The 25,166-nt window shown below is 42.5% G+C and overlaps 1 protein-coding gene across 2 annotated transcripts in view; it reads right to left on the bottom strand.

Annotated features, from left to right (window-relative positions):
- The window catches only part of kdm6a (lysine (K)-specific demethylase 6A), a 51,372-nt gene that overhangs the window by 3,014 nt on the left and 23,192 nt on the right, over positions 1-25,166 (bottom strand). The window contains exons 7-21 of one of the 2 annotated variants that reach the window (XM_085383965.1): positions 22,154-22,208; positions 21,669-21,703; positions 20,098-20,191; positions 15,634-15,760; positions 9,920-10,018; positions 9,430-9,649; positions 8,256-8,396; positions 6,486-6,578; positions 6,351-6,404; positions 5,102-5,206; positions 4,074-4,460; positions 2,792-3,675; positions 1,040-1,169; positions 773-878; positions 62-267 (exon numbers count right to left, since the gene is read on the bottom strand). In XM_085383965.1, the coding sequence (XP_085240091.1) occupies positions 62-267; positions 773-878; positions 1,040-1,169; positions 2,792-3,675; positions 4,074-4,460; positions 5,102-5,206; positions 6,351-6,404; positions 6,486-6,578; positions 8,256-8,396; positions 9,430-9,649; positions 9,920-10,018; positions 15,634-15,760; positions 20,098-20,191; positions 21,669-21,703; positions 22,154-22,208 (2,736 nt within the window). The remainder of the gene's footprint in view (positions 1-61; positions 268-772; positions 879-1,039; positions 1,170-2,791; positions 3,676-4,073; positions 4,461-5,101; positions 5,207-6,350; positions 6,405-6,485; positions 6,579-8,255; positions 8,397-9,429; positions 9,650-9,919; positions 10,019-15,633; positions 15,761-20,097; positions 20,192-21,668; positions 21,704-22,153; positions 22,209-25,166) is intronic. The other variant, XM_085383966.1, reaches the window with a different exon arrangement.

Here is a 25,166-nt window from a genome sequence, read left to right as displayed (position 1 = left end):
ATTTGATCCTGATTATCTTTTTACTTGAAAGCCAAAATAAGAACTTCAATTAAAATCTGACCCGCAGAGACTCCTGGAAGGACGATGCCTGGTACTGGGCGTATTTGATGATGGTGGTGTGTGAGCGGCTGCTCTCACAGCGCCACATCTTCCTGTTGCCGCTGGGATCCCAGTTCTCATCGGTGGGCTGAGCCAGCTGAGTCCGCACCTCCACTAAATGGTCTGGGTTAGCCTCCACCAGTGTCTTAGTGGAGAACAGGCCCAAGTCTGAGGATGAGGAAGCAAGGAAGAGTTTAGAACAGCTTTCATGCATCTTACATCATTTTAAACAAGTGTTAAAATAGATTTTAGCGAACCATCGATATGAACTTGTGACTTAAGGGGAACAGAGTGGAACACGTATGTTACATGAACTGGTTTTTGTTTTATTTTCTTTATTAATAACCTGAGGACAATCTGTTACATAATAGTTGGGGGGGGGAAAGAGCTGATGGTAGTGATTTTTTTTATATTATTTTTTTGGTGCAAATCCAACTAGTTTTCTCCACAGGAAATGTGTGCAGTAACATTTTCAGCTTGCAGGTGGTGCTGTTGTCATACATGTCATACAAAGTTATCCACACAACATGCTCCCTCCTGTGATTTCAGAGACACACCCACAGAGCCATGTGAGACTGGGAAAGAAACATCGAGTCAGCCACACCAGCCGCACTTGCAACCCTCAACACGGAAAACACCTAATTTACAAAACTGTGCCATCCCATCCTCTTACCTAGTTTGAGTGCTCCAGCCAGTCCTCTGATGACAGTGACCGGGTTGGTGGGATTGGTGCAGAACTGATGAAGGGGGGGGAAGAAGGCATCCCTCTTGTTTTCTAGCTGTATGTCAGACAGGAAAACGTGAACTGACTCCAGGCTTACTGAGAGTATCAGTGCATTAAAAAGGAGCTTAGAGTGTTTGTGCTTGTTAGCTGTAGCTAAGATACTGAGAATCAACAACATGATGAATACTTCTCCTTATATGGCACAGCTGTACTCACATAAATACTGGGTGTTGGGGGATTGAGTTTGTCCTTTGGCAGTGGAGGAGATGGCGCACGAGGGGGCCGTGGTGGGGGACACCTGTCCAGGAGGATGCTGCTGGTCGACAGGCCGTTCTTCCCCAGATTCCTGCAGGTAAAGAACACGAGATCATCACGCTGTGTATCGGCTTAGGTAGAAATCTGAAACATCAGTGCTTAGTGTGCCTCATTTTGTGAACTCGCCCTTCGCTCTCCTTCCCTTTATAATGTCTTGATGCCTTCTCAATCATCCAGGAAAGAAAATCTCCAAAAAGTTGATTCTGTTCATCTGGACGTAGCGTTTTGTGGGAGAAATGTTTCGTCACTCATCACTCATCCAAGTAACTTCTACTCAAGAAGAAAACTGAAGAAGTCACTTGGATGAGTGACGAAACGTTTCGTCCAGATGAACAGAATCAACTTTTTGGAGATTTACTTTCCTGGATGATTGAGAATGCAGCTCACTGAACTAATACAGCCAATCCCTCAACAAGTTTGTGCTCTCTGCTCATATTGCCTTCATGTTAAATGATTTTTTGCTTTTTAAAGAACTTACTTTAACATTGCACTCAACAACAAATAAATCCTCCCTAACAAAAAAAAAAAAGTAACTTCTTGGGCCAAATCCCCCGCAAGTAGGGGTGATGTGGGCTGCAAGTGGGCCCTGGGCCACAAGTTTGAGACCCCTAACATATACTAATATAGTGTTACCATCAACTGCTCATACACCTTTCATTCGTGCTTTGATGTTGCTTCTGTATCTGGAACCACTATTTCTAACTGCCCTGCTTTGTGACAGACACAAATCAATAAATCAGTAAGAAAAAAAGAAAAAAAGAAAAACAACTTTTGGTTTACGGTAATTTCACTAGAGGTTCATTGACACTTCACATCACTGCATGTACATCTCTTTATTACAAGTCTGACAGCGCATCCCTCTCTCTGTGCCACCAGTTAGCATTAGCTTTTGGGTCTAATGACTTTTGTGCTGGAAACCCTGCAACTTATCTAACTGGAAGGCAAACATGGATGATTTTTCTAAATTAGCTGCTTGTCATTCTGCTCTTAAATAAAAAAAACCCCCAAAAACACGATAAGGAGAGGGACCAACATGAGCGATGGCCTAACTCTGCATGACTTGAAGATTAAAGGCAAAAATGTCCTCCACATTTCTCTAAAGAAGGAAAGAGCGAGAAGAAACAAGTTTCTAGCACTGTGACAGTTACAAATCTATGTGGTTCACACAAACATTTAAGCACATGTACACTTCAGATCTCTGTCTGACATGAGTGCAGAGTGTGAATGATGCTGGGAGGGAGCTAAATGGTGTATAGTACGGGGTCAAAATATCAGGGCATTTTTAAATGTAACAAAGAATCAAGGCATTCCTCACTTTCACAACATGGTTTCATACATATGAATGTGTCTGCTGCATTAACCGACACGGTTTGTGTCGGTTACCCCAACCCTAACAGATAATGGGCAGGTGTTAGCAGTGAGCTGGAGAGGGCATTGCAGGTGTCTTTAGCTCTCGCGGTGTTTCAGTTTTAGATTTACACAATAATTTGTACTTATATAAACTTCTGTGACTAATTTATGGCAGGCTGAAAAGTTTGAAAAACTCAGAATTACACTTAAATCCAAAGCGGAGTAAAATGAATATTAATTTGGGCATGCACTATATTAACTCAGTGAATTCTATATGTGGTCTTAGCTTTACTGACTTCGTACCTGCATGCTTTGAGCATTTCACTGGAGCTGGGGTAGATGGAAACTGAGGACCAGGGAGCCAGGCCAGCAGGGCCAGAATGTCTATGAGGCCCCCCACAAGGCTCCACCTTCATTGGGCTCTGGGAGTCCTCCAGCCCCTTTCCATTGAGCGTGGGCCCCTGACTGTTTGTACTGGACGGGCTGTTAAGGCAGGGGAGGCTGTTAATGGTGTGAGGGTCTGCTGAACATGGAGAGGGCATCGCAGTGGCAGAAAGTGGCGAGGATGCCACTGAGTGCTCTGAAACTGGCTTGGTGGCGCCATTGAGACCTGGATGGACATTGTTCATTTTCTCTGAGGAAGACCCTCCGTGGTTGCTGTAGTTATTGTTATTGTCGTTACTGGTAGTATTAGCTTTTCCCTTTATCAAGGCTGAGAGAGGATTGTCTGAACTGAGCACGCTGGGGGCAGGAGAGCTGGGCAGAGACGCGCTGGCAGAGCCGTCAGTCACCCGTGGCTGGATGTGATTAGTCAATCCCTGCGCAGGGGTGGTGCTGGGACTATGCGACGTCCCTCCGGAATGCCTGATGGCAGCCTCCTGACCTGATGGCAAAGCGGCAGCTGCAGCACTGCTGCCGGTGTTGCCCCCTGAAGGCGTGGTGTCTTTGGTGTGGACCCCTGAGGTAGTAGCGGAGTGGGGAGGTGAGGACAAGTGGTTGGGGGTTGTCTGAGGGGAAGTGGGGGATAAAGACGAGGCAGAGGAAGAGGCTGTGCAGGGCCCAGAGGAATGTCCAACCTGATTCAGAATGCCAGATGATGTGAACGAGGTCTGAGGGGAGGAGGAAGAAGAAAAAGGGGGTTCTCCATTAGGACCTGCCGAATGTGAACCTGGACCTTTTTGAAGCCCCTAGAGAGAGAGTGAGACATACTGATTAATAAATGGTGCATTCAATGAGCCAAAATAATTCACATGAAAAACATGCAGAAACAAAATAATGCAGAAAGTGACATGTGCAAACGGTCTACAAGTTCACCAATCTAATCAGTCATTCACATGGCAGCAACTCAAAGTATTTAGGTGTGTAGATGTGGTAAAGGTGACCTGTTGATGTTACAACCAACATGGACCAGAATGTCTGATGAATATTTCTTGCATCTTGCTAAATCTATGCCATTAAGAACTAAGGCAGTTCTAACAGCACAAGGAGGTCAAACCTGGTGCTAGTATGTACTCATTAAAGTGGCCAGTGAATGTGAATTGCTGTTGTGCAAAACAAAGCCATTTCAAAGCAGTCAACAGTGTACCTGAGTGGTAGTGTTGCGTTGTTGGCTCCTCCATGTCTCGTCTGCTTGACTGGGACTACTGGTAGTGCTGCTGGTGCTGGGTTGACTGACGGCTTTGCAGTTGTGAGGTAGAGAGTTCTGCTGCGGGTAAGGCACGTTTCCGTTGCTTGCGCCGCCACCTCCCAGTCCCAGGTTGTGATTTTTGTCCGGGTGTCCAGGCAGCCCCGCTGAAGGACTTGTGGAACAGGATCCATTGGCTGTGGGCTGAGTGACACACGGGGGCCGGGTGGCTGTGTGATTGAGAGGGGAGGTACGAGAGAAGCCTGCGTGGTGGGGAGAGGGCCCAGCCAATTCGCCGTTGGGAAGGCTGGGCCTCGGTTGGCCACCTGCTGCTGCCTGCTGCCGAATCTGATACAGGGCAGAGAATGAGAAAAGAGTCACACTTAACACAAACTGTTCTGATCAGGAGTTTACACACACACTTAATGTGAACACGAAGGCTTAGGTTATGTTGAGCTGTCAATTGCTGCTGTAAGCTACTCATTTTCTTTCACATCATTCACATATAAGAAAAAAAAGACACCTTCTTTCTCAAATGAGTGTGCTCATCAAAATGATGCTCATCAAAATCTAAAAGTGTCTCAACTGCCAAGGCCTGTGCACTTCCCTTTGGTGACCATGAAGGGCTACAGCAGGTAGTATCATGAAAAGGATTTGTTTCACAGCGCTCACTCATACAGTGGGACTCAAAGCAGACCTCACAAAGAAGATGGTAGATTTACACAAGCCAATCACTTCTCTTGTAGTCAAATTTTAAATGTAATTAGATAAACCAGTGTTATAAGTACGTGGTACAAGTGTGTGGCCACTCCAACCAGAATTATGCCAAAACTTATTCATGAAGACCAAACTAAGAGGTTGAGAAATCACTGAAAGCCCAACAATGCCTTGACATTCATGTCCATCATAACTGTATGTAAAATATAAACCTCCTACACATTAGCCAGTAGAAACTCACGTCACTAATAACCAAGGTAGCATGTGTGTACCTGCTGATGATGCTGCATGAGCGAGAACTGCTTCTCCAGCTGCTCCAGCATCTGCAACTGGTGGGGGTTGAGGTTTGCTCGGTTGGTCCGCAAGTGTTCCAGGTGCTGTACATTTCACAACAGTGTTGCATTAAAATTAGAAGATCACTTATTAAAGCTTACTACCAAATGCACAGGTAGCATTCCCCACACATATCTATTACTTGAGCAAGACACACATGTTTTAATTAACACCCAAATATATTTGGTTTATTAACTTTAGCATTTTTTGTGTATTATTTTCATCTATTTTGTCATCAATTTTCCTTTTCTTATTTCTAAACTTCAGTCATGATGACAAGCTAGCCCTATCCCTTTCTGTGTTTTTGTGGTGGCAGTCTCTGACACCATTCGACCTTGTCTCATTGTACAATCTTCAATCCCACCACCTCGGACAACAGGTAGCAACGCCCTCAGCAATGACGCTGAGCAGAATTAACACTACATCTGCAGCTGTAGTTCAAGACAATGGACTCAAAAGTCCAGCTGATTACATTATGCCAATATAAATTTGTCATTGAGTTTTGGCAATTAAAGTAGCTGCAGAGAAACACAACCTAATGGTATTTTTGTCATTTTTACCCATACTATATGGGGATTCTGAGATTGTTATCCTTAATGACAACTAACCTAAAAAGTAAAATAAAAAACATATATGTTAAAATTTTAAATGACTGCTTCAGTTATTTTCATATAAAAGTGTTACAATCTTTAAAGAGTTTCTAGGTTTACACTTGAGTTCCATGTAAATAAATAAATAAATGAGTAATTGGAATTTATAAATGAAACTGATGTCCAAGTACAATCCATGATCAACTTTATGAATGTGATACAGATGGGAAGCATGGAGGATATAAAGAAAAATGACAAGACAGGATAAAAATGTTAAACATACAATATCACGAGCTGATATAAGTGGTTCTGTGAAATGCATATAAACCCCCAAAGCGACCTCTTTGAGTATGTCTCATTTTAGCTAATAAAAGTCAGATGTCAGATCAGACTTTACATTTTCTTCTAAATCAGAATCATGTGTAACAGTAATAAAGTTTGATTTGGCAATTTTTTTTGTTTTGTTTTGTCTGTCTTGCATCCCCTATTGGGCTCCAACCTTGGATCTTTTGCATATTATGCAAATGTAAACCACTAAAATGTGAAGCCTCTGTGAAAAATAGTAATAATTACCAAATTAAGAAATGCATGTTCCTACCTGAAGCTTGATTTGCTGTTGATTGGTGGTGTTTCCCCACGAGTCTGCAGCACCCTGTAAAAGAGACACAAATATGTACCATGCACCATATTTTTAACTCTCCACCATCACACACAGTAGCATCCCTGGCTGTACCTTGGCTGGGCTGGCAGTGCGTTTCTTCTTAGCAGGACTGGCCTGCGGATCTGCATGATTGCTGGCAGACTGGCCTCCCTCCCCTTTACAGGCCTAAAAATGCATCAAAGACAGTTTGTGACTACACACTGGACTATCAACAACAGTAAAGCTGCCCCCCCCCCAAAAAAAAAGTAAGCTAAAATTTAAAAAAATGAGCCAAAGTATCCAAACTTTCCCCACACTGAGATCAAAGGACAGGGTCCATACTACACATTTACATGCAAAAACATTGAGCATTTAAACAATGCTTGTATGGCAATACTCTGATATCAAATATGGTTTACCTTAATCTAAATAACTGAGATGGATTAAGGTGGTAATCAGAGTATTCATACTGTGATTATTATGTGAAACAATGTGCTATTTGTTGCATTTAGGGCTGTAACTGGATATTTGATAATGAAACAGTTTTTGTTGGGTTCAGGATTCACATATGAGGAAATAAAAAGCCTTAGTTTCTGTGCCTGACTTCCCACTCTCTCTCAGCAGTGATGATCATGTTTCACTTAACCCCAATGTTGCCAACACAGCGACTGCCACTAGAGTTCTGTGACTTTCAGATCTCTTTAGCCTTTTCCTTCCAAACAATGCCTGGCAAACAGTCTATAGCCAGCAGTCGAGTGCTTTGCATCGGCCTCTTGTTCACCTGGCACTGACACAGCTCTCTCTCCCTCTCTTTCAGAATCCAAAAAGTAAAGCAAGCTTGAAGTGGCTTAAATCTGCATTCTTTGTAATGGCGACGAGGGGTGATACCTGTGGTTGTGAAATGACTAGTCTATGGATAAACGGCCCTCGATCCTGATGGGTTTAAATGCTTTTCCCACGAGCTTATGGGCTTAGTCACTCATTTCAGGTCACACTGAGTAAAACAATTTTGGTCGTTTGACTAAAATCAGATTGCAGCCACTGTCTTTAATTCATGTGAATCCTTGATTATTCACAGTCTGTTACTAAAATCGTATTGAGAGCATCCCTAGTTGCTTTACAGGAAAGTAGTTTGAACATCTCATATTCTGTTCATGTAAAGTCACTAATGCAGACAGGATATCACTTGGTTCACTCTGATCAATACTTAGAATCACTGAAAATGACCTCATTATTATTGTGGCACAGATGAAGCATGATGCAAATATGGTGATTTGAAGCCAAAATGAGGACTTAAGGATTTTACTAACAGACAAACAGAAAAAACAAGAAGGGTTAAAACTGATGTGACAGTGGTGGAGTTGAGCCTCAGTCTTTTTTTCTAAGTCAGTTGTGGCAATCAAAACTCGCGTATGCCATTCATGACAAACACAGGTCAAATCCATGCATTCGTACTACTCGATATGCTATGCTCATTAGACATGCATTTTCAGCATTTTCTGTTGCAATGTCTGCATAAGATTTGTGCATTTTTGTAAAAAAGATAAAAGCAGTGTGGCATGATGAGTTCTTTGTAGAAATCCTTAGTAATTCTAACACGTGCCTTTTGATGAGAGAGGGGCTATGAAGGGAAACTGCACTTTAGCAATTAAGATTATTGCAAAATGGGCCTCACTCCAGTTCTTTCATGCTTTTTATCTTTGGATCCATATTGAACACTGATGCCAGCCAGAATTTTGGAAAATGACTATGATGTAGTTAAATCCTCTAAAAGTATGAGGGCAAGGCTTAAACAATCCTCTTCAATTTACAGTTTAACTAGTTTATAAGAGACTGGAGTTTCCTTTATAAGCTGGATCTCACCTGCTGTGTCTGTGCAGTGTTCAGGGTCCCCTGCCTGGACGTGAGCTCAGCAGGAATGGGTAGGCTCCATGCCTCCTCAATACTAGGAAGCATTTTACTCTTATTCTGCAGACTACCTGGTTGTAGGTTACACAACTGAGCCTAGGAGAAATTGTGTAAGACACAAACTTTAGTGCTGAACTTGGGTTGGACAAAAAAAAAAAAGATACTAGAAAAGTTACTGCTCGTGTACGTGCTGTGATCAAAAAATCTTCAAAGGAGCCCGTTTAAAAAAACAGAAGAAGATAAAAACACTTTGGCTGGTTTTATTTGGCTGATCTCTGCTTCAAAGTCACCTTTTTGTGGATGTCTGAAAAGCTTGTAGCTATTTGTAGGTAAGCGGAAGTCCCATTTTGACCACTTGCACTTGCTAGTAGGGTAGATTGTGACACAAGACTATTTTCTGTAGCCAAAAAAAAAAAAAAAAAAAAAAAGTATTTTGCTTTGTATCTGCACACAGCCAGATACATTTCTCTGGTGTTATAGTAGAACTCCACACCAAGAGTCTGACTCTGGTGGCCAAACTCAGGGGAACTTACTCAATACTAAAAAACTCACACGCCCACTCTGGTTTTACCTCTCCTGAGCTTTTGACATGTTGTGAATTTTCAAGTGAAAACTGAAGCTGGCCCAGCACTCAAAACCACAGTTGGATCAGTTTAAAACTTGATTGGTTGATGTTTGCCGTCTTTGCTTGAAGATCGCAGGCGTGCAAGTGCAAGACGGGACTTCCAGAGAGCAATATTACAAATGCAGCCATGCTGAAAACATTCTGACCTCCACAAAAAGATGACCTTAAAGGAAAAATTACAAATTTGGTAAAGTTACATTTTCTTGGGGCAATTCTCAGATGTTTTTGATCACACCTTATATAGGTGATATACTAAAATGTTCAATGCCATGAAGGAATGCTTTACAATAAAGTGAGGGGAAAACGCCAAAACAAAATACCAATATGAATTATTATTCATATCTCTGTTACCAGAAATCAAAAGGACAAACACGCAGCCTGCAATTCAAAAAGCTGATTGCTTTGGCAATGTTTGGCACTTAACACGTCACTTTAATACACGCACACACCAAAATGCACAACACGTAACAAAGTGCGTTGGGTTTATGTAAAGGCCAGCTCTACCTGCAGCAGCTTGATACGTTGTGTGAGTGCAGCAGTGTTGAGGCAGGCCTTGCTGCGAGTAGCGTTGATGTAGCACTTGATAGCGTCGTGCGGCTGGCCGCAGGATTCGTAGAGAGTGCCCAGATCCATCCAGGCGGCGGCGTGGCTGTGATCCAGTTGAACAGCACAGATGTAAGCCTGCAGTGCATCCATAGGCTGGTTCTGCTGCTGGTAAAGCACCCTGGACCCAGAGGCAAAGATAGGAAATTATTCTCTTGCCATCTTCCAGGATTTAGGTCATTATCCTCTTACAAACTCACAGTTCTCAGGGGACCTAATCTGTTCTTCATAATTCTAACAATAGATCCTTTCACACTTTTTCCATGTCCTCTATGCAGCTGCTGCTTCTCCACCAGCCATTTTGAGTCAGACCTAAAGAGCTTCACCTTCTTCGTTGTGACCTTAATCATACTTCTCAGCATAGCCAACACATGACAAATTTTGCTCTTACCCTATAGAGCACCAGGTGTCAGCACTGGCCTCCGATTTATCAATGGACTGCCGGTAAGAGATGAAGGCATCCTGCACCTTCCCAATACTGGAGTAGCACCTTGAGGAGAGGAGACAAAGAAAGAAATAAGGACCAAAGAACAGTTGAACTACAGGGAGTGCAGAATTATTAGGCAAGTTGTATTTTTGAGGAATAATTTTATTATTGAACAACAACCATGTTCTCAATGAACCCAAAAAACTCATTAATATCAAAGCTGAATGTTTTTGGAAGTAGTTTTTAGTTTGTTTTTAGTTTTAGCTATTTTAGGGGGATATCTGTGTGTGCAGGTGACTATTACTGTGCATAATTATTAGGCAACTTAACAAAAAACAAATATATACCCATTTCAATTATTTATTTTTACAAGTGAAACCAATATAACATCTCCACATTCACAAATATACGTTTCTGACATTCAAAAACAAAACAAAAACAAATCAGCGACCAATATAGCCACCTTTCTTTGCAAGGACACTCAAAAGCCTGCCATCCATGGATTCTGTCAGTGTTTTGATCTGTTCACCATCAACATTGCGTGCAGCAGCAACCACAGCCTCCCAGACACTGTTCAGAGAGGTGTACTGTTTTCCCTCCTTGTAAATCTCACATTTGATGATGGACCACAGGTTCTCAATGGGGTTCAGATCAGGTGAACAAGGTGGCCATGTCATTAGTTTTTCTTCTTTTATACCCTTTCTTGCCAGCCACGCTGTGGAGTACTTGGACGCGTGTGATGGAGCATTGTCCTGCATGAAAATCATGTTTTTCTTGAAGGATGCAGACTTCTTCCTGTACCACTGCTTGAAGAAGGTGTCTTCCAGAAACTGGCAGTAGGACTGGGAGTTGAGCTTGACTCCATCCTCAACCCGAAAAGGCCCCACAAGCTCATCTTTGATGATACCAGCCCAAACCAGTACTTCACCTCCACCTTGCTGGCGTCTGAGTCGGACTGGAGCTCTCTGCCCTTTACCAATCCAGCCACGGGCCCATCCATCTGGCCCATCAAGACTCACTCTCATTTCATCAGTCCATAAAACCTTAGAAAAATCAGTCTTGAGATATTTTTTGGCCCAGTCTTGACGTTTCAGCTTGTGTGTCTTGTTCAGTGGTGGTCGTCTTTCAGCCTTTCTTACCTTGGCCATGTCTCTGAGTATTGCACACCTTGTGCTTTTGGGCACTCCAGTGATGTTGCAGCTCTGAAATATGGCCAAACTGGTGGCAAGTGGCATCTTGGCAGCTGCACGCTTGACTTTTCTCAGTTCATGGGCAGTTACTTTGCGCCTTGGTTTTTCCACACGCTTCTTGCGACCCTGTTGACTATTTTGAATGAAACGCTTGATTGCTCGATGATCACGCTTCAGAAGCTTTGCAATTTTGAGACTGCTGCATCCCTCTGCAAGATATCTCACTATTTTTGACTTTTCTGAGCCTGCCAAGTCCTTCTTTTGACCCATTTTGCCAAAGCAAAGGACGTTGCCTAATAATTATGCACACCTGATATAGGGTGTTGATGTCATTAGTAGGGGTGCAATGATATTCGTATCGATATTGAACCGTTCGATACAGTGCTTTCGGTTCGGTACGCATATGTATCGAACAATACAACATTTGTAATTTATTTTATCAATTTTCCTTCTGACGATGCTGTCTGTGTTGAGCGCTCAGTGAATCTGCATTCGACTACTCCGCCTAGGCTCGACAGTGCAGCCTAGGCGGAGTAGTCGAATGCAGATTCACTGAGCCTCAACACAGACAGCATAGTCAGAAGGAAGAGCGCAGGGCAAGCTAGCGAGACAGAAGTTAAGCTCTCCTTGCAACAGGCAAATTGAACCTCATTCAGATCTGGCGTTTGGAATTATTTTGGTTTTCATGTGACGTATGACCCTGAAGGTAAGCGAGTCATGGACTAAAGTAAAACAGTATGTTGGATGTGCCATGCAATGCTCAATTACATTGGTGTGAACTAGTGTGTTAGCGCAGTTAGCTCGTTAACGTGTTGGCCGTCTAGCCCCATGCACGGAGCGATCGGCGGTAGCTTGTTAACGGAGATTTGCCGTGTTGTGGCGTTAAGGTCATTTCAACGAGATTAACCTGAAAGCACTAGTGGGAACACAACGAATATGACTGCACATTTACGCCGACATCATCCTAGTGCAAAGACAAAAACAACAAGCATGCTACTAACTTTAGCCGAGTCATTTAGACAGCTGTTAGCACATGATTCTCCTTATGCTGCTGAGAATATAGCCCAGAAGAAGCGGATAGTATAGCTTTTATTTTGGAAAGAGCCATTTCTCTGTAATAAACTCTCTTTTCCAAAGATGAGTGATTCCTCAATCAGATACAGGGCTCGCAAAATCGCTAGCCCGACGTCCCGGGGCTAGCGATTTTTTCAGTCGGGCTACCAAAATCTATCTCTTCCCTGCCCGTCGGGCTATTGTAGGAAAAATATATGTCAATGCTTTTGCATTCTTTCAGAAATGTAGCTGGGTAATTATGTCATTGGCATCGGTGAGCCACTGTCAATATGTGACATATTGAAATCGCGTTTGAATTTGCGCTTGTTTTTTGCTTTCACTTTGCAATCGTGCGAACTGTGTATAGAGAGCGACAGCACTGATCTGTGAGTGATGATAATTTGTGCACCAATTCCTCTGACATCGTCTTATTAATCGTTAGCTTACTATGCAAACATGACAAGTGAAATCTCCCGCAGCAAGCTTAAACATGTGAGAGGTTGATCGCGCAGAGAATCGCTGAGCTTATGTGAGTGCGTGTGTAAAAGCATTTCAGTTCTGCTGAGCCAAATAAGACAGGTCAGGGTGAAGAAGTGACAGCCAAAGAAAAGCTTACCACAAAACGGAGAAGTTATGACAAATCAGACTATAAGGCAAAAAGAAAGTGCAGCTTCATGGTTTCATGGACAAAAGAATTTCTGTGGCTGCAATATGATGAGCTAAATAACCAGGGCTGCACATAAGTGGTCCGCAGGTGCGCATTCGCTGTCAAAATAAAAAACACGCACAAGGGTTAGGGTTAAATTTAAAAACTGTACTTTTGAGTTAAAATATATATTTATAATTTTAATAAATGACAAATAAAAAATGCATGAACATTTTTTTGTATCGAAAAAATATCGAACCGTGACACCAAAGTATCGAACCGAACCGAACCGTGAATTTTGTGTATCGTTGCACCCCTAGCCATTAGACCACACCCCTTCTCATTACAGAGATGCACATCACCTAATATGCTTAATTGGTAGTAGGCTTTCGAGCCTATACAGCTTGGAGTAAGACAACATGCATGAAGAGGATGATGTGGACAAAATACTCATTTGCCTAATAATTCTGCACTCCCTGTATAAAAATATGACTGGTACCATTCTGGTGACCAATTTCTACCCTAAAGCAGACAATTCAGGGTTTAGTTTGATGTTTGTTTTTAGGAACAAATTGACTGATGTGAAAACATTCAGAAGACAGTTGGGCATCTACTGGTTATGTGTCAGTTTACGCTTACACAGCCTACATACAACAGTTTATGTTGTAGTTTAAAATACAACACTACAAAACTTCAATACAGTACTAATACAGTGGTTTGCAATGCTACCTTGCATCTCATCCATCTGCAACATTGTATAATGGAGAGGAGGGTTGCTAGACGGGACATGTAAATGCCTTTGTGCATTAAATTTAGTTTAACCAACTAGTTTTTCTGTTGCCAACTAGCAAAGGGAGCAACATTTAGCTATCTAGTAGATGTTGCTGAGGAAAAATCTGCACTGAACTTTGTTCCAAAACATATTCGCTTTCTATCTTTCTTCATGCATCTTAGCCCGCTTTTAAGACACCTTTTTACACCAAGCCCCTTGATGTGCAATCGACCGAGTCAAGTTACTTAAATTAACCAAAAACTGTCCTGTAGAATTTCCTGGGCTGTGAAAACCACACAAAACAGTTTTAATCATTACTGTTTGCCCATGCATAAATGTAAGAACTCATGACAGAGACAGATACATTTTCCATGCTTTTAGGTACTTTTTAACTAACATACACACGTCTGTGAAGGTTCTCAGTCATCCAGGTCATCGTAGTCTAAGGTGCTAGAAAAGAAAAGTGTCTGGAATTCTTTACGTTTCCTTGAAGACGATACACCTCTCATCTCTGAAAAGTTTTGAGATCCCTTCTCATACACCTTAAAGCCCACTCACATCCTGGGCCATTTGACCTTAATAAATCACATGATAGGGTGGGGCTAGGTTTCATAACGGGTTCACCCGAAACCTTGGCTGATTGTGAATCACACACACACACACACACACACACACACACACACACACACACACACACACACACACACACACACACACACACACACACACACACACACACCCCTTGGCTCGTGTGATTAGGCAGAGGATCAATAGGGGGTCCGTGGCCATCTTAGGGACACTCCCAATAGGGCTTAAATCTGGGACTCTCCACCGATTGCACTTATAGCTGAAAAAGCTTCTTGGATGAGAGGTGAAACGTCTTCAAGGAAACTCCAGGCGCTTTTCTTTCCAAGCTCCTTAGACTACCAAGCACATGGTATCACTCAGATGGCTATATCAAGAGCAAGAGCAGCTTTCAGCTTCCAAGCAGTAGAAAAGCTTTTCTACCTAAACAGCTACTTGCCCTAATGAAAGATCAATAATTGGTCACATAGGCTTGTAAGGCTTTTAATAATTGGCAAAATATTAAGAATGCCTGCTGTTTGCCCAGATCTGGTGAGTGAAATTCTGGTATTTATTAGTCTGCCGGTTAGCACCAATTACCAGACGTGTGTTGCTAATCTATACAGTTTACACATGCAGCCTGCTAAGGAAGCTGGTAACGCTACACACTGTCCACGTATGATCAACTGTTTTAAAGTTGAGGCTTCAAAACACAGAGTCAAAAAACCAGTGCAGATGGTGTTTTATGGTGAAGTGATTTTACAGTGTTGAATGCTGACTATTGTGCAGCAAGTTTCAACTTATTTTCCTGAATAACTAGAAACTCTTTCAGTCGGTGAACTGAAAAGCACCCTGATCCAGAGGAAGGTCTATTTATGTGGGTCATCAGGCAAGGCCGATTCTAGTGCACCAACATAGTGACTCAAGTAAAGACTGCTTAGTCTAAAAGGAATATTATGCAAAGACCAATAACCCAGTTAAGGGATGCCTTTTTTTTGTTTTTTCCCTGCTTAGGCTGTAACCTCAAGGACAGCATTGGCCCCATGGTCAAGACTGGGCATCTACTACATTCAACCGAAACAGCAGCACAGGAGCATGCATTTTAACATCCTGAAGCATTAGCTAGATTTTAAGGTTGCTAAAAAACAAACAAATTATCTTGTGATGCCTTCTAACAGTGTTATGTCATGTTTTTGGCAACAAGTGTTTTTTTTTGTGATGAAAAGAAGATGACAACTAAATAAAAACTAATGAATTTGAAGAGATGAGATCCGATTAAGTTGTGCAGAAAGGTGGGACGTGTTTGGAAGTGATCCAATCAGAAATAATCTTCATATACAGTAAGGTCAGCCAAAAGACTACGACTAAAACTAAATCAGAATTTGCCGTCTAATTAAATTTGACAACACAAGACAAGATAATACGCAAACAGCTGCGTCCTTTGCTTTCGTACCTGCCAAGAAAGTACCAAGACTGGCCAGAGTTTGGGTCTGCCTCTAAAGACTTTTGCAGACACTGGATGGCATAGCTGTCCTTGGTGCCTTTATCCCCCAACTGTTCCACTGTGTGATGCATCCAGCCTGAGAAGAGCAAAACAAAACATCAGCCTTCACGATTCAACTGTAACACACCTCCTGGCTTTGTTTTTTTATTTAGTGATGATTACATACCAAAGGAGAATACAAGTGTTATAAATCAAAATCCACATTTTTTTTTTAAATGTAATGAAAAAGGTAAGATTTCTGATAAGATTAAGTTCTGTCTGCCAAAGGAGAAAAAAAAAACAGATCAAATAAATAAAAACTTGTTACTTCCTGAAACTTTAATGAGAGTAACAGTGGAAAAAGTCAAAGAAGCAGTTATATTCAAAACGCTTAAACATCTGATATGAACCAGCCTTTACAAACAGCTCCTCCCTGCATTCAAGCACACACACGCACAAGTGTGTGTGCACACACACGCACAAGTACGTGTGCGTGCACACACATAAACTGGGCAATTTCAAGCAAACACAGAGGCTCAGGAAGACTGTAATGAGCAATGACAAACCTCCCACAGCTCTTCTCCTATACACCTGTGTAACCACATATGCGTACTTATGTGTACTTGCGTTCCCGTGTACTCATGATACGTCATCAGTCGGAGACCAAGTACTGTTCCAATTCAAAGTACGCATCAAGCCGAGAACGCAAAAAATTCCCGGATGTGTTCTCACTCCGCCTGTTTTATCGAGTGCGCCTTATGTATGAATTCTGGTTGTGCTTACTGACCTCGAACCTATTTTTGCGTGCAGAAATCTGTTAAAAAATGTTTTGATGGATTGTCAGAGCATTACGGCTGCCGTAGTGAGGAGCTTCGCGGAGTAATCTGGGTCCAAAACTCCGTCGGCTTCAGGTCCCAAAGTCAAACGAACACAGAGTTAAAAACTGTCTAAATTCTTTCATCAGCGTTGCTGCTTTACCAGGTGTAACAATTAAGTTTAACATCCATGAAAACAGAATTTATTCAATTTAACGGAGTGAGAAGTTAGCAGGAAGTTAGCTCGCTAGTTTCCACCTAAACATGACATACCATGTTCTGACTGAGAGATTTTTGAAACTAATTAAAACGTACAGCTCTGCTACCACTTCCAACATAAACAAAGACAGAAAACTAAACAGCGATGGCGTTTGCAGGGTTACTGAAGTTGGACTACCTGGTATATAATGTTGTGCTACGTGATTAGTAGTGATACAGCTATGTTAGCATAACATTAGCACAGTGAAGCTGGAGGATGAACGCCAACGTTTTTTCCACTCGATAAAAGTTAACGTGAGGGATTCTGGTGGTCAGGGACAAATGCAATCGCATAGCAGGATGCTGTACACGGGCCAAACTTCAGTCAGGACAACAACTGAGATTATTCATCCACAATACAAGGTTAGTTATTAATATACTGCAACAACATGGGAACAGAACAGCTGCGAGAGAATTCAACATTAATGAATCAATGTTACGGAAGTGGAGGACGCGCAGTGTTTGGCTTTCCCCATATTTAAAAAGTGCTTCATCTCTTTGCCATTACTGTCGCCTGGCATAATTTGCAGATGATAATGGTTGTAGCCGCTGCGATGCTTTCGACCAAAACAGGCGCAGCTTGATGACATCATCGACATACGCTATCACGATAGAGCGGTATAGTCAGAAAGTGGTATCGTTTCTATCGTATATCGTTTATATCGCCCACCCCTACTTGACAGCAATCTATGGCAATTCCTAGTGGTCTCACAAGGTTGGCAGGGCTATTGCAAGCATCGTAAATCATCTGTAATGGGAAGTTTTAGCCAAAAACCAATTTCCAGCAAGTCCTGATAGGTACAACAGTGGCTACCACAACTATATACAAACATACTAAGCCAAATACACCAAACAAACTAATCTGTGCGCCTCACTACCTTGGTTATCTTGGCATTTTGGTGAACCTGTGCAAAGTATACTGTCAGTTTCTGCTGCTGTAGCCCATCTGCTTCAAGGTTCAACATGTTGTGCATTCCTGCCTTGGTTGTAACCGGTGCTTATCCCGAGTTACTGCTGTCTTTCTATTAATTCAAAACATTCTGGCCATTCTTCTCTGACTTCTGGCATGAACATACAGTGGGGCAAAAAAGTATTTAGTCAGCCACCGATTGTGCAAGTTCTCCCACTTAAAATGATGACAGAGGTCAGTAATTTGCACCAGAGGTACACTTCAACTGTGAGAGACAGAATGTGAAAAAAAAAATCCATGAATCCACATGGTAGGATTTGTAAAGAATTTATTCGTAAATCAGGGTGGAAAATAAGTATTTGGTCAATAACAAAAATACAACTCAATACTTTGTAACATAACCTTTGTTGGCAATAACAGAGGTCAAACATTTACTATAGGTCTTTACCAGGTTTGCACACACAGTAGCTGGTATTTTGGCCCATTCCTCCATGCAGATCTTCTCGAGAGCAGTGATGTTTTGGGGCTGTCGCCGAGCAACACGGACTTTCAACTCCCGCCACAGATTTTCTATGGGGTTGAGGTCTGGAGACTGGCTAGGCCACTCCAGGACTTTCAAATGCTTCTTACGGAGCCACTCCTTTGTTGCCCGGGCGGTGTGTTTTGGATCATTGTCATGTTGGAAGACCCAGCCTCGTTTCATCTTCAAAGTTCTCACTGATGGAAGGAGGTTTTGGCTCAAAATCTCACGATACATGGCCCCATTCATTCTGTCCTTAACACGGATCAGTCGTCCTGTCCCCTTGGCAGAAAAACAGCCCCATAGCATGATGTTTCCACCCCCATGCTTCACAGTAGGTATGGTGTTCTTGGGATGCAACTCAGTATTCTTCTTCCTCCAAACACGACGAGTTGAGTTTATACCAAAAAGTTCTACTTTGGTTTCATCTGACCACATGACATTCTCCCAATCCTCTGCTGTATCATCCATGTGCTCTCTGGCAAACTTCACTGGACATGCACTGGCTTCAGCAGCGGAACACGTCCGGCACTGCGGGATTTGATTCCCTGCCGTTGTAGTGTGTTACTGATGGTGACCTTTGTTACTTTGGTCCCAGCTCTCTGCAGGTCATTCACCAGGTCCCCCCGTGTGGTTCTGGGATCTTTGCTCACCGTTCTCATGATCATTTTGACCCCACGGGATGAGATCTTGCGTGGAGCCCCAGATCAAGGGAGATTATCAGTGGTCTTGTATGTCTTCCATTTTCTGATGATTGCTCCCACAGTTGATTTTTTCACACCAAGCTGCTTGCCTATTGTAGATTCACTCTTCCCAGTCTGGTGCAGGTCTACAATACTTTTCCTGGTGTCCTTCGAAAGCTCTTTGGTCTTGGCCATGGCGGAGTTTGGAGTCTGACTGTTTGAGGCTGTGGACAGGTGTCTTTTATACAGATGATGAGTTCAAACAGGTGCCATTCATACAGGTAACGAGTGGGGGACAGAAAAGCTTCTTACAGAGGACGTTACAGGTCTGTGAGAGCCAGAGATTTTCCTTGTTCGAGGTGACCAAATACTTATTTTCCACCCTGATTTACGAATAAATTCTTTACAAATCCTACCATGTGGATTCATGGATTTTTTTTTCACATTCTGTCTCTCACAGTTGAAGTGTACCTCTGGTGCAAATTACTGACCTCTGTCATCATTTTAAGTGGGGGAACTTGCACAATCGGTGGCTGACTAAATACTTTTTTGCCCCACTGTAGATAACTGCTGCTCACTGGATAGTTCCTACCAGACCAGTCCTCCTGGCACCAACAACCATGCCATGTTCAAAATCACTAAAATCATCTTCCTTCCCCATTCTGATGCTCAGTTTGGACTACAATAAGTCATCTTGTTCTCACCCAAATACAACGAGTTGCTATTCTGTGACTCACTGATTAGATATCTGCATTAACAAGCAGTTAAATAGGTATAGGTAATACAGCAAGTGTATATAGAAAATTTACCAACAACATCACAGCGTGTGTGGTTCTTTTAAAAAAAATTTTTTATATAAATGTATGAAATCTTTTGATTAATACTGACACACACACACACACACAGACACAGAGAGAGAGAGAGAGAGAGAGAGAGAGAGAGAGAGAGAGAGAGAGAGAGAGAGAGAGAGAGAGAGAGAGAGAGAGAGAGAGAGAAACCAATGCCTGAGTAAATAAAGCCAGAATTATTTAATCAAACTAGATAAAAATCCACTTATTACAACATTTGATGTAAAAATACAACGATTTTAGCAATCACTGGTTGCAGATGGTTTTTTTCCCCCATTCTTTGCAAGATGGTAAATGGTAAATCGAACCAACCGAGCCTGAAGATACTTTCAGCCAGTTTAATCCGGTACATTTCACATGTGGACATGAGCATCGGCCTACATCAGCAAAGGTCACTCACCAAGTTGTTGCAGTGTGGTCGCCTTCACTTGTGCAGGAAGATTTTCCGTCTGCAACAGACTTTCATACGCTTCCTTCGCTGCTCTGTATTTCTTCTGCGGGGAGAACAGGAAGAGGAGGACAAGCAAGAGAAGTAGACATGGGGGTTGTTTAGGCCAGACAGGAAAGCCAGTGTTTTATGGTTTTATCTAGACAGACAAAGACTTTAAAGACCTCCTCACACTCATAGTGTCCTTCCATACACAGACAAACACACGGGGGGAGGGAGACTCAACAAGTCTGGCAGGTGTGTGTGTCTGCACTAAAATGTTTGTGTGCTTTAACAAAAATCTGGGGAAATCTGAGCTGCCTGCTGGTGAACCAAGGGTTTGTTTTAACTTAGTGGGCTTACTGACCTTTTGTCTAGATCATCAGGTAGAGTAATGTCAGTGCATGGACAGAATCTTCTCTTATCAGGTCTAAAATAGCCTTTTAAAAACCAACCCACCAGACTGTATGTGCAGACCTTGCACATACAGTCTGGCTCTAGACTCTTCCTGTCTGCACACAATAAAAACACCTCTGGGCAAACACTGACACTTGGGCACACAAGCGAGAGAGATTCTTTAATGTTCCTTCCTGTGTCGACTAATGATTGTCATTAAGGCTGAAGGCAAATACAACCAAATGAACAGCTGCATTTGGAACTACTACAACTGAAGAATTGCAATGGGGGGGGGGGGGATTGTTGGTAATGAAGCCCTGCCATTACCTACAAGATCTGACATTTAGAGTCATTTAGTTTTAGATAATACTTGAACAAACACTGTTCTGTAGTTAATTGACACATTTTCCAACAGGTCCTGATCATGTTGTTTCAACATGATAGTAACAGTAATGGTTCTTATATAGCGCTTTTCTACTCTACCTGAGCACCCAAAGCGCTTTGTACAACATGCCTCATTCACCCATTCAAAAAAGCACTTTTTTCTATGCCTAAGTGCTTTCTACCTGACATACACACATTTACACTCTGATGGATGCATCAACTTGGGATCTGTGACTGGAGCAGCCAGGGATCGATCCAACAACCTTCCACTTAGTAAATAACCTGCTCTACCCCCAGTGCAGCATATTTTCATAATGGCATACTGAGGAGTGCATTAACATATTCAAACTTGGCCTAAACAAGGCAAAGGGACAGATACATGTAAATAAAAACAATACCTAGATATAGTAACTCATCGACACCAGTGGTCTAGTACAAAGTAGGGGTGTAATGTACCTATATATACCCTGAATCATTCCCAGCAGCCTTTGAGCCAAACAATAATAGTTAGAAGTTAAAGCTTTATATTACTGGTGTTGTTCATCATAATTTTTTAATAATTGAATTATTTTATACTTATGAATAAACAGTACAGTTCTTCTTATAAGCCACAGTATCTGAGTTCTTAAAAAGGCTGGATTACACTGAAGGTCTTCCCTTGTCAGAGAAATTGTTAAATCAATATAAAGTTATAGCAGGTGCATGATGCTATATTAATTGAGTACAACATGAAATTGTTTGGCCCACATTTATCGATTGCTTACCTGGATCTCATATAAATGAGCGATGTGGAACTGAACTGTGGGGGTGAGAAATTAGAAATTAGTGAAATAAAACAACAACAAAAAAACCCAAACAAAGAGAGAAATTAAGCTAGATAATGGCTCCATGAAGCTCAGTGGGTACAGACTGCTAGCACTATGGAGCACAGATGGGAGGGGGAGTAGGACACTTTCCCCAGAGTGTACATGTAATCTGAAATCACAGTGTGTATCTGCAATGTGCTTGAAAGCACTTCCAGCTCGCTCTCTCTCCTTGTGCTGTCTCCTAGGCAACCCCAGTCTTGGGCAGAGTCAGCAGGGAAACAGCAACAGAGAGAGAGAAAAAAAAAATCTGCTCTGTAGAAATATTCCTATGCCCTTTCAATATGTGTTACATACCACTAGCAACACGGCCCATCATATGTGATCATACTTTACGTTGTAGCGTGTGACTGGTTGGCTGGAACAATTATAGCACCTATACTTACTTTCAGCTTTGGACAAAGTGCAGAGTTTGGAGTCGATCAAAGCCAGCTGAAAATGCTGCAGAGAGGGAAAAAATGTAATCATTTTAGTGTGAAAGCAAATTCACACAAATCAAACATCTCTGTGACAAGATTAAAAACAAACAAAAACGATTTAACCTAGTTTTTTCCGAGAGCACAGAGCACAGGAGTGATACTTTTAAGGAAATCGTGGAGAAATTTCTATTCTTCTCCAGCTAATGTGCATTACCCAAATCCCCAGCATTCCTAATAAACCATAAATGAACTCCTGCCACTGCAACAAGAGAGGACACAGAGCTGGAAAAGCTAAGGCACAAATCTCACCCCTCCTTTCTCCTGTCCAACTTGTCCTCAAAATGAGACGCTGATATCCAGTGGCAGGCTATTAATGGCATCCAATTCCATCATCTGAACTACGGTTTCTGGGTAAGGCAGATGTCTGCAGAGGCCAAGGCGTGCCACAGTACCAGGAAATGCCTTCTATATGGGGTCACTGAACTGATTAGCCCAAGTCACACAGCTCTTCTGGCCTTCTCGGACTCCCTTTAGTTCTTCCACAAAATGCCCAGATGTTGCTGACACACTGCTGTAATTTTAACTGTATTCAAGTTCATTATACGAGAAAGTGAAATGTAAATTCCAGCAAGATGTCCTGTCTATAAGTGGCTTCAAGGTGACAGTTTTCATTGCAGTTTATTTCGGTAGTTAACTAATCTGCCAATTTTTCTTCAATTAGTCAACGATCATTTCACTTATGCTTATCTCCACTTCCAGTGGGTGAACCTCCTCTTCTAGGCTCCAGTGTTTCACCTAGTCAAGTCTTCCCACCTGTGTTGTCTCGGCCCACAGCAAAATAAAATAATGACCCAGAAACTTGTACTAATTACTATTCAGAATAAACACTAATAATAATGTGAGAAAAAAAACAAAAACCAAACAAACTAGCATACAGGAGTAGCTACATTATCGCATTTCACTCTTTAGCTAACAAAACTGAAATGGTGTTCGCTTAGCAAGCATCATGCATGAGAAGGTTCTGATAGGTAATCTAACATAAACATTACTGGACAAATTTGAACATAAAGTATTAACGCGATGCACTGAACTCCCTAAAACTGAAGCATTCAGAGCTGACGTCACAGCTCCAGGGTGCCGGCGTTTTAAATGCTCGTGCACAGCAGTAGTCCTGTCGTGGAAGGAAAGTGCCAGTTTGGACACTCTGCAAATAACTTTTGTTTAAAATCTCAGTTTCTATTTTCTTCTGTCCTCCTGTTTTGCCGTTCGCGCTACGTTCTTCTTCGTTAGTATTATCTGCAGTCTTGGCAGACGATATAGGCGATACTGCCCTATAGCTTCCTGTAGTGTATTGCAGTTACAAAAAGAAATTTATGATATGATGCATCGACAATAAAATTCCCCCATCAATTAATTTTTATAGTTGATGTCATCGATTATTTGAACGAATCACTGGAGCCCTTTTTCAGTCCCTAGGGTTGCTGCACTGTAACCCTATGCAGTCCCAAATGATGCTTTGTGCATTTAAAAAGGCACCACTAGAATCTGGGTCAGTAAAACCTGTCAGCACCTGAGCACGAGGAAAATCCCAAAACCTTGAACTTCTTTCAATGGCACGCACACTTTTGGAACAAACTGTACTGCTGCTGTTGCTGAACTGGTCAAATTAAAGAGGATTTCTTGCTTTAACCTTAAAAGGCAAGCACCGGTATCAGCGGTCCATGCTGGGGAAAAGGCAGCTATAAGCACAGGCACACACAGAAAAAGGAGGCGCCCGCTGTCTTGGAGCGACAGCAGCCGCACAGACGGTCAATGTCAGCCAGATAAAAATCAAGAGCCGTCCAGCTGGATCTTTCTTTGCATGCTTCACCCTGGGCCAGTGGAGCTTCACACACACACTTACACATGCATGCGCACGCATGCAGACACACACAGAGGACCCTGCTTAGGACAAACTCCCTTTTAAACAGCGCTACGAGCCACTAAACACCAGACACTCCAACTGCATCCACATGCTTTAATGTCAAGCAACAGAGGCAAAGACAAATGCTTTTACCTAGATCGCTTTCACATCACACTCCTCATGGAACCCCACAGCATCCTCCAGTAGATCTCCGCCTCAGCCTCTTCTATCCTTTCCCTCCTTCCCTTTCACACTTGCTCTACCATCAGGCAGATAATGCAGCAGGATTGTCAGCTTGGCATTCCACCTCCCTCCCCATGTCTCGCTTTCCTCACTCTCTCTCTGTCTCTTTGCAATCTTTCTTTTTGTCTCTCTCCCTCCCTCTCTCACGCCACCTCCTTCCCCCTCTTCTATCCTGGTGTCACTGATTACTATTCAGCAGACGGCTGCAGTGGAGAGTGCTGAGAGATGACACACAATACCTCAAAGCTGGAACAGGCAGGGAAACACCACCTCTACAGCCCCCCCTCCCTCACCCAACCCAAATCTCACCTCTCTTTCTCAGCTCAAAGCTCTTCTCTATGGCTACGCAGCTCTACAGAAGCAGCCAACTCATATAACCTCAATTTAAAGCACACTGGGGCCAAATCATTTCCTCTTCTCTCATAAACACATTAGCAGACACTAATGGGATGAAATTGTCTGCGCTGTATGTGAAATCCAAGTTTGGTGCAGTTACATGCAGTGATTCACATTGCAATGTGTTCTTAGAAACTCAAGGCATCTCAGTCACTTGATGCTCTGCACCTTGAAACATGCATCCTTCATGAAAGTCCATTTCTACATTCCCTCCCTCTCCCTCCTGCACGCATTTACTACAGAAAACAGTTTCTGATTCCTTTCTCATTTCTGTTTCTTACATTTATTCAATCTCAGCTCCTCTGCGTGAGAGACCACCCCTCCCTTTAGATAAGTGGGGCAGTTGTGTGTGTATATGTGTTGGCAGCGAGCCAGAACAAACAGGGAGGGGTGGCCTCCAACACCGAGTGAAGACGTGCAACGCGTGCAGCCTAGTTA

This window comes from Rhamphochromis longiceps, linkage group LG16, assembly GCF_057381845.1.
Source record: "Rhamphochromis longiceps isolate RC_006_pf linkage group LG16, R_longiceps_female_GT1.1, whole genome shotgun sequence".
NCBI classification, from domain to species: Eukaryota; Metazoa; Chordata; class Actinopteri; order Cichliformes; family Cichlidae; genus Rhamphochromis; species Rhamphochromis longiceps.
The sequence above is the reverse complement of the archived record's forward strand: the minus strand, read 5'-3'. Positions and strand labels throughout refer to the sequence as shown.